At 50.8% G+C, this 9,232-nt stretch overlaps 1 protein-coding gene across 1 annotated transcript; it reads left to right on the forward strand.

The window, feature by feature from the left end:
- Window positions 1–372: 372 nt before the first annotated feature.
- Window positions 373–8,879, forward strand: LOC144158019 (uncharacterized). Its single transcript, XM_077688707.1, has 3 exons — window positions 373–430; window positions 6,571–6,767; window positions 8,506–8,879. The coding sequence occupies exons 1-3, from the start codon at window positions 380–382 to the stop codon at window positions 8,825–8,827; spliced, it is 570 nt and encodes a 189-aa protein (XP_077544833.1). The 5' UTR covers window positions 373–379; the 3' UTR covers window positions 8,828–8,879.
- Window positions 8,880–9,232: the final 353 nt, after the last annotated feature.

The following is a 9,232-nucleotide window of genomic DNA, read 5'->3' on the forward strand; positions in this document are numbered from 1 at the left end:
GGACAATAGTCGCTACAGCGCTGTAAGAACGTAATTTGAGCGCTCGAGTAATGCCAAGATCCTTTGTCTGATGGGCATAGAGCAATAATTTTTGGCTCAGGAGGTACTTAGAGACCGCCAAAATTACTAAGTACTGCTTATGTTTGTTGACTACGTTCTGAAAGCATTAAGGATTTAGAAAAAAGTTGAAGAGAGTGTTGCAGGGTCCCTTTAAAGCCCGCATCCGTAATTTTAAGCCATGTGGCGCAAACTCGCGACTATCAACGATATTTTGACTTTACTCAAAGACGGAAAACTTACTCCCAGCATTAAGGCAATGCTCTGATGCTGCGGCAAATAGACAATGGTCTTGTTAAAATTTCGCGCAGATTCCAACGAAATGCCTCCCGGATTCCCAATACGGAGGGTCGTGGTTAATCGCCGTGTGGAGGTAAGTGCCCGTAATTTCACCGAATGCATTTATTGTAATGTGGGGCGTAACACGCCGAAGCTACACCGTGGCTACAAGGTTGGCCTAGTGGAGGGCTCCGGATTACTTCTGCCCGCCCGGGAATCTTTAATGTGCGCCGAAATCTCGACACGCGGGCGGCGTTTCCGCTTTTCGCCTCAGAAAGGCGGCCGGGATTGAGCCCGCAATGCCCTCGGACTCAGCATCACGAGACGCCTTTAGCTAACACTGAGCCGCCGCGGCGGACTGCATTTGTGTTAGAATGAGTGCCACCCCAAAAGTTGAGGGTGCTGGCCAAGGTCAACACTCGGTAAACATTTGTGCGGAACTGAAAAGCGAGGGAGGATTGTCGAAGGAATGATGAAGAGCACGGAAAACGATGGCACGTGATGAGTGTCGTCACACACACGCATGCATGCACAGGACATTCAACGTGAATGTGAGGAACAGGTCTATTCTAAGCACGCTCGCACTCTTGCGGAGTGGCCTGGCACTCCTCATTCCGCCTTTCACTGAGCTTCCGACAGGCATACCTCGGCAAAACTGGGCGCCACTCACTCACACTCACACAGAAAAATATATTTTTCCTCACGCACTAAATCACAACGCGCTCACCAGTCGCGGTGGTGGTGATTTATTAAGAAAGCAGGGAAATTAAAAGAACTGTTGATGTTGTGGAACTCAACGGGGAGTTCACCCTCATACAACCCAGTCCAGGGAAACGAAGGGGGTTTCAGGATAAGAAGAGAGAAAGACAGGGAAGAAGGAGGTGAGTGAGGGACGTTCGTCTCGTCCAAGGCTCGACGGCTACAAGCGATGCACAAGTCCTGTCACGCCCATGAAGTTGAGGAGGTGGAAGTTGAGGAGGAGGAAATCCGGACCCGTTGGGAACAGGAGCGGGGCTCAACGCGCGTGGGGCTTGCAAATTGCACTCACTCGCACTCACACTGGCCAGTCCAAAACGATGGCGAAGCTCACTCACCACTCACTCATGAGGGGGGTGTTAGTGCACTTGTGAGCGAGCCTGCAGACATATGCCGACAGGTGGCGACGGTGCGCTTTGTGACGTATCGAAGCATTCCTTGTCTAACTATCTGCATGTTCCTCGGACTACACCACAAATTTTGTGCGCTCTTTTCTGTGCTGCGGGAAATGAGCAGTGCTTTCCATAACAGCGATCCGGAAGCTGAAGGTCCTCGCCACACAGCAGCTGCAGCCTACGTCCTAGGCTCTCTGTCTTTACAGAACTTCCATCCGGATAGTATACAGAGAGGTATATAGTGCGGCGTTTGCAGCGTTTCCGCACGGGCAACGCTAAATTTTGTACGGCCTCGCAAGCTTGGTGGTGTACTAAGAGCCTTGTGTTGTCCTTGGTCATCTTTGCCGAACGGCTGGGAGACAGGAGGATACAGTGATAGCAGGGACGCGGTTGAATAAATCAGCACGGCCTGTATATACGACGAAGCAAGGCGTAGTCAGCAGCACGTCCCCGGTGCTTCCTCAGCCCCGAAGTGACAGATCATAGGCGGGGGCGAACGGGAGCATCCATACGTAACGTTATCCTGGACCAGGACAAATTTTTCTTCAACTGCAAAGTTTATGAGAAAGCTGTACAACTTTCCTTTGTAGCTGTATGGCTGCATTGAAGTGGATGTCAAATTTTCCTTGGCATTAAGGGTAACAGAGTGGATCCCTAGAGAAGGTAAGCGTAGCAGGGGGTGGCAGAAAGTTAGATCGGCACATGAGATCAAGAAGTTTGCGGGGATAAATGGGTCGCAGTTAGCACAGGACCGGGGTTATTGGAGATTAATGGGAGAGACCTTTGCCCTGCAGTGGGCATAGATAGGCTGGTGAATGATATAACGCTCAATCAAGCGCTCGGGCACGGGAGGAAAAACTTAAACAGGAATTGAGTGAAGCGCAGCGCTGTGGCGAGCAAGGCCGTGAACGTTAAACAGGCGTCTTCTCAATGTGGTGCGCATGGGACGGCCTATGGCCTGCATTCGCGTGCACTCCTCAAAACCCGGGGTCAGGTCGGGCGGGGCGCGGTGTCGTTTTGTATCGAGGTCATCCGCATAAGAAAGAACGGCGTGCCGTGCGAACTATCACTTCCGTCTGGAGTGGTCGCGTGCCTGCGGCGACCACGACCGTTGGCTTGGTTCATGTGATGTGCACTGGGTTTCTCTGCGCCCGGTACCTCAACGATTTCCATCCGAAGGCACGCGCACCTGCTGATGTGGCGGAGGGCTTTGCGCCGTCTTACAGCGTATTCTCGGATTGGGGGAAGCGATGGCCCCGGGCAGGTGTCGCCCCCTGCAGGGGCCAAGGAGCGGCGCCAAGCCCACCCTCACGTCAGCTGGGCGTGCTCGCTGGGGACTGGCCAAAAAGCTACACATATCGGCAGTTATCTTACACTACGGCATGTGGGCTAGAAGTGCACCTGTGCCGCCATCGCTTCGAGACGGCGCGGTGAGAGCCGCTGATAATGAGGTACAACACGTGTTGACTGAACCGTATACAGTGGACGGCATCTAGGGGTTTGCTTAAAGGAGCCATGAAGAGAAAATACAACTTCGTTTAATTTGAAAGAACTAGGATTCAGTATCTCACTCAGCTCCATTAGGGCCACAAAAGATGTTTTTTTAACAAAAGAAAAAGCAAGAAGTATTTAAAAACTTTCAAGTTTTGCGCCACAGTGACGTGTTATAAGCAAGAATGACGTCATACGGGCCAACAATAAAATATAATTTTCAGTGCGTTAACTGCACGTTAGCATTCAAGTGATGCGGTCAAGTGGAACTAGAGGCCCCATTACAGACGTCCAGTCATCTTTCGTCGCGACAGGTCAGTTAGGCAGCCGCCAATCGCAGAAACAAGGTTCCATGACGTCATAGAAAAGTTGCGGGAAATTGGCTAGGGGGTCACGACTGCTTCACACGTTTTCTTTAATATCTCCGTTATTTTTTTCGAAGATTGCGATGATATTGGTATCATTGTTATCGGGGCTAAGCAGTCTTTCTAATAAAGCCAACTTGTATATCGTCTTCGTGGCTCCTTTAAAGGGACACTGAAGTGAATTTGTCAAGCTCCCGTTTTTGCTTGCACTGCGTAGACTGGCTCTTATTAGCACACTTTTCATCGTTTTTACGATTGACAAATCGATAATAATTTTACAAAGCGCGAAAGAAGAAAAACTACCATGCGCGGTTTGCGGCGGCCGCACCAACTAAAGCTGTGACGTTAGGAGGAGCGGGCACCGTGATTGGACGATGTCCAAGGTGAGCAACCAAACAAGTTTCGGTTTCGGTTTCGGTTCTGTAAAACACAACCGTTGGCGTTGTTGGATGGTCATCCTCAATAACTCAGTAATCATCGTACCGCGCTTCTGCCATGTTGTCAGCTGTAAAAATGCATAAAGATAAGCCTCCTAGGACGGCTTCGAATCGTAGCATTCACTAGCCGAAACCTACGCAGTGCATGAACGCCCTCCGCGCACCCGCAGACGCCTAAATGTCATGCGCCTTTCCCCCATATTTGGAGCTTGCCTCCCTCATGCCTGTATCGTAAAAAGCGTGTTCGCACCAGGCCAAGGGTCTGTTCATTCTGGCCTGTGCCCACTGCCTGCAAGCAGTCGGTGCTTACGGCAACAGCACGCCAACGACAACTCGCTAGCGCGCCAGTGCCAGCCTGCGCGCGTTTTGTGAACTAGTTCGTGGAGCCATGAACGTTGCGGCCCAAAAAAAGGTGAACTCAATATAGAAAACATCGGCGGAAAACGAAAAAGTTAACTTACAGAAAAAAAAAAGCACGTACCCGCGGGGATTCGAACTCCTCACTTGCAAAATACTTGCGGTGGCATACCTAACGCCTCAAACCACTCGGCCACGGAGCGGGCTCCGCTGGCCTTGGTAATATAGGGTATATATTGTACAACCAGTTTACACTTTTATTTTGTTTTGGCATTTCAAGCAGCTTAGGTGACTATTTGTTGTATTGCGCTCGTGCAGTAAGCGTCGCCCGAATTTCCACAATAGCTCATGTCTAGCAATTGCATTTCGTAGACGGAAAAGCGTTCGCAGATGCGTAGTCGTGCTGCTGACCGCTGTGCTTGTTCGCCCAGCGCAACAAAGTGCTTCCCGCACCCTAGTTTTACGCTGTACGGTAAAAATATCAGTTGATTTTATTTCCTTAGTACCTATATTGACTTCGCTGACTCTTCTCCCGCCTTCAAGAGGCCTTATATTTTCCTACTGGCGTACCAGTCAGCGAAGCGTCGCAGCGCTTGTGTGAAGCGACCTTGACTTGGAGCTAGATACAGTGTAAAAACTAACCAAGTAAAGAAAGGCAGATTCTACCATTCACAAACGTGTCCTGGCTTCGTTTCAACTGAGCGAACGAATTGCGACGACCCGTCGGCGGCCGGCGGACGAAACGCTGGGCCGACTGACTCTGTCTGAAGGCCGGGGAGCCGTGCAGTAGCGCAGCCAATTGCGAGCTCGGCTCCTCTCGACGTCACACGAAAACGCCTCAGAAAATGGGCGAGCGTAAAGAGAGGAGGACAGCATTTTCGAATTAATTTTTCTACTAAATAAAATCGCGTAAACGCGCCCAGGGTGGTCGAAACATGGTCTGGGGACTCCGGACTACAATTTGCGCAAGTAATCCCGCAATGTTTACATATCACTTCAGTGTCCCTTTAATGGTCTCTTGAAGAACTGTTGAAGCAGACTGGCCATCCGGAACTGGAGCCAGTACTCACTAAATGAGTCCGGCAGAGGACGAGGAGGAGGCAAAACGTTTATTGAGAAAAAAAAAAGTCCGGCACGCGAAATTTTTATTTGTATGTGGTCAAATTGCTTTTCCCATGTAACCCCCACTCTCCCACACTAATTCTGTCCCTTTATTGGTAAATAGTGACGTTTTTGAAAATGCCTTCAAAATTCTTTGATGTTACGACGTAACGTATCATATTGCTTTTTTGACGTTCTGCACCCTGCACCGCGCAGCGAATGCAAGCTCTGTTTCAGTCGGCAACCCAAATGTCCTCCAGGGTGCCGAAAAAAAACATCGGCCACCTCCACAACTGAGACGCCGCGAAGACTGAGGAAACAGCAGAGCTGGTGCTCTTCACTGGCTTTAAGTTGGCTTTTCTTGGGTGCGCCCCTTCCTTAAGAGAAAGAGTGTTAAAAAGCGAAGCTTTCGTCGTGCAAACTGAGTTAAATCAAAGTCCACAATCCACCCTCCTAGAGTCCAAAATACAAATTTACAAAGTCCGAAGCCGACACCCGTGCTATACGAGCCCGTAGGAAAGGCGGTGCGCTTCGAATGCAATAATAGCGCAATGTAAACGCGTCGGTGGCAAAATCACTGATGCGTTATTTAGTGTTTTGTTGAGCACCTGTTTTGAGTCTAAGCAGGCAATAAAGAAAAAAAAAAGCGATTATAGCGCAATCGGATAGACGCCGGTTTCATAACGTGAAACCAGCGAAAGCGTTTTTTTTTTTCTTTTTTTCTTGAGGCGCGGACTCCTAACACCTGCTCGTGGGCTTCCTGCATCCTCGCCACTTCTTCATCCCACCCTCACACTTCTTAGCCTCGATAATTTCTCCTCTGCAATTCGCCGAGCGCAATTTCCTGTTAACGATTCGCACGGACAAAATAAAGCTCAAACAGCTATGCTGTTAAAACTCACAATGGAGTCGTCGTCACCACTGTCCACATATAAAGCAGAACTACCCTAGTGAACCTGTCATCGCTGTCCACATATAAACCAGAACTACCCTAGTGAACCTGTCATCGCTGTCCACATATAAACCAGATCTGAAAGTGACTTAACTTGAGAACTAATCGCCCCAAGAATCCACATTTACCGCCGCAATTGCTGGGTTGGCCGATACGCTTTGTCGAGATGAATTTGGTATCCCGTGACCGCGGGTTGTACTCACGTGCACATTAACTTCCTATTCATTTCATGTTTCCCGTTCAAAACTTGTTTTCGTTAATTTGTAACCTTAATTGTTCGTTTCGGTCTTCTGGAAATGGGATATCGTGATATCACGCGAACCCGCTTTGCTAAAATATCCGGGCGTGAGACGAGTCGATTGGCTCTCCCACATGCGCAGCTACTGCGTCGAGAGCAGCCCCAGATCCGCACAATCGAGCTGGATATCAACATGGGCCGCCAGCTCGTGCGCAACTTAACCAGCGTTCGTGACGTCCTGCTGCTAGAGCTGCGGAAGCCAAAGGATGACGTCGACATGAAAAAAATCCAGCTCCACCTCGACAGGATCGACAGCCTCATCACGCTCGTGCAAACCAGGTACTGCCTCCAGCACGTGAGCTCAACTCACTGCGGAGAAAGAGCAAGAAAGGAGGGGAAACGTCGCTTCCTAGGGCGGCCAGGTAACGTCACAGGCGCTTGGCCTAGGTTAAGCTAACGGCATCCGTCGCGCGCGAGGAGAAACTGCACGGCCCCAGAGATTGGCATTTCACTGCAGCGCAGCCCCGGAACGGATTCCCCTCCTATGCATATCCTTGCTCCGTGGTAAGTTGCGCACGAGTGTTACAAGCCGGCCCTTTGTTTTTCGCAGCTGCGACACACTGGACTCCCCCGATACGCTCATTATAGGGCCCGTAAAGAGGGGCGCCTAGTACGCAGTGCACTACTTCTTTGGACACCGCGACTGCATGCCTCTGACCGAAAGTTATCGAGCGAGGCGAGGGCAGCTCGCAGGTGACCTGTAAACGCGAATGCCTAAGGCATTGTCAGAAGCATCCTTAGCCTGTTGGTGCCCGTTGAAGACGAAGGCCTCTGACACAGACTCGAAAAGGCCCCTACCCTGCGCCACCCAGATTTATCCCCCACTATATCGTACCATCCCTTCGCCATGGTTCTTTCTAAGATGGGTTCAAGCCTGGCATTACCGGTGCGATGCCAAACGTTTGTTTATATTCCTGGCCCCACCTCTAAATCGACCTTACTACACAAAATAACTTCTATTTGAAAAAGGAATGCGCAGAATCGAGCTAAGATACCGTGTTAGAGTACAAAAAATTACGGGTCTTAAGAAAAAAATTCGTGTTGGGGGGCACGAACCCGGGGCGTTTGCTCCGAAACCAATGATTCCACCGTTAGGCTACTGAGGCAGAATAGCGCAGCCCTTTCATCAGTTGCGTTAGGGAATGGGAGCGCTGCAGGCGACGCGGCAGATGGCGCTGGGTGCGCGCGCACAGGCATTGCCGGCCTTGCACCCGCAAGGGTACTGAATCTTTCTGCCAAGTCTATCGCCCCTGTTTCTCTGTAGCAATATCGTGTAATTCGTAGCGATGTATTTACGAGAAAATGTGATTCATTTACAATCCGGCCACGAGAGTTCGAGCAACCTCCCGCCTTCGTTGGCAGTGCACCGATGGCGCTACGCACCTCTGTCCGCTCGCAGCAGATCGCATGCGACGCATGGAGCTGAACCAACGCCGCGTGCGGACAGAGAAGCGGCAGTGCCCACTCCCTCACATCCCCGCCTAGACTACGAGGCCAACACCGAAGGCCGATTTCCGAATGGGGCGCTGGCAGCAACGGCTCTGGCGTCAACGGCTTACAAAGCGTGATCTTGAGCCATCTGTTGTGTCAGCTGAGGCCGAGGGAGCTGCAGAGAAGTTTCTTGAGATGAAACAGCGCCGTGCAGCCGCCGGGCGTCCACGGTGCGTGACAAAGGCGACAACGAAGGCGACCGATGACAAGCAATGGCACGATATCTGTTCTTTTGTTACAAGTGAGTGGTCATATACGATGCTTCGCACGTAGTAGACAACCAGCGGAGTGGCTTCTGCACCTTCTTCCTTTTCGAAAAAGAAAGAGTCGTACAGGTGATCACCTTTCGCAAAGGTGATCATCTCTGCGCTTGTATTCTGTTATCTGTACGGTGGTGGTATTTTCTGTTCAGTTCGAGCAATCAATCAGCGTTAGCTAGAGATTCGTTTAAATAAATTAAACCAAAGTTCGCCGCACCCCACCGTGCGCGTGTCGGTCCATACAGCTTTTTCATATCTCCACGCAGGACGGACGATGCTGAACTTCGGTTTCGCACCTACCTGCACAAGATTTCCACAGGAGAGATCCGCACTGAGCAGGACAGTCGGACATTACTGCAGGCGATCTCAGCAGGCTACCACAAGTCACTCAGGGACCTGTCTCGGCGCGCGACCAGTTTCCTCAATAACATCTCCAAGGGTAATGTCTTCGATGCGCTGGTCGACGCTGGCTTGGGCGTGATCGACTTTAACCGCCTCAAGTTCAAGCCACTGGAGCTCGCACTGGACGCCATCACCAGGCGCGGTTCCTTCGATAAGCCCATCCGGGGTATTGTCGCCCCACAGTGAAGCTTGTACGAGTCACTGTCGCTGCCTCCAACCTCCACTCACGGGATGTACGCATGCGACTAATAAATTCATTTTGGTTCAGGAATAGCAGCTTGATTTCCTTTCAGCGCTTTTGTGATTGTTTTTGTAACCAGCGCGGGGCAGCTGCTCCTACTATCCTTAGTCCTGGATACCACGCGACTTGGCGGCTTCTCGAGCTCTTTGAAATAGAGTCCTGTACAGTCCATAGCAGTTGAGAAAGGCTGTCTCCCAGGGCTGCCTGGTGGGGGAAGGGAGGAGGGGGTTCTTTTGCAAAGCCCAAACCACGTGGAAATTATCGGATATATCTTCACAAAAGGGGCATCTGTTTCTTTTCTGGATAAATTGCCCCCCTCTCTGCTCCCACTACATACGACGTCGCTGTGT

This window comes from Haemaphysalis longicornis, unplaced genomic scaffold, assembly GCF_048455015.1.
Source record: "Haemaphysalis longicornis isolate Haplotype H1 unplaced genomic scaffold, Haemaphysalis longicornis Haplotype H1 scaffold_10, whole genome shotgun sequence".
NCBI lineage: Eukaryota > Metazoa > Arthropoda > Arachnida > Ixodida > Ixodidae > Haemaphysalis > Haemaphysalis longicornis.

Excerpts from the sequence above, each read along its gene's own strand:
- LOC144158019 (XM_077688707.1), top strand. The coding sequence starts at position 380 with ATGCCTCCCGGATTCCCAATACGGAGGGTCGTGGTTAATCGCCGTGTG. Across the intron at positions 431-6,570 it reads TGGTTAATCGCCGTGTGGAG|CTACTGCGTCGAGAGCAGCC; the intron begins GTAAGTGCCCGT and ends CCACATGCGCAG. Across the intron at positions 6,768-8,505 it reads ATCACGCTCGTGCAAACCAG|GACGGACGATGCTGAACTTC; the intron begins GTACTGCCTCCA and ends ATCTCCACGCAG.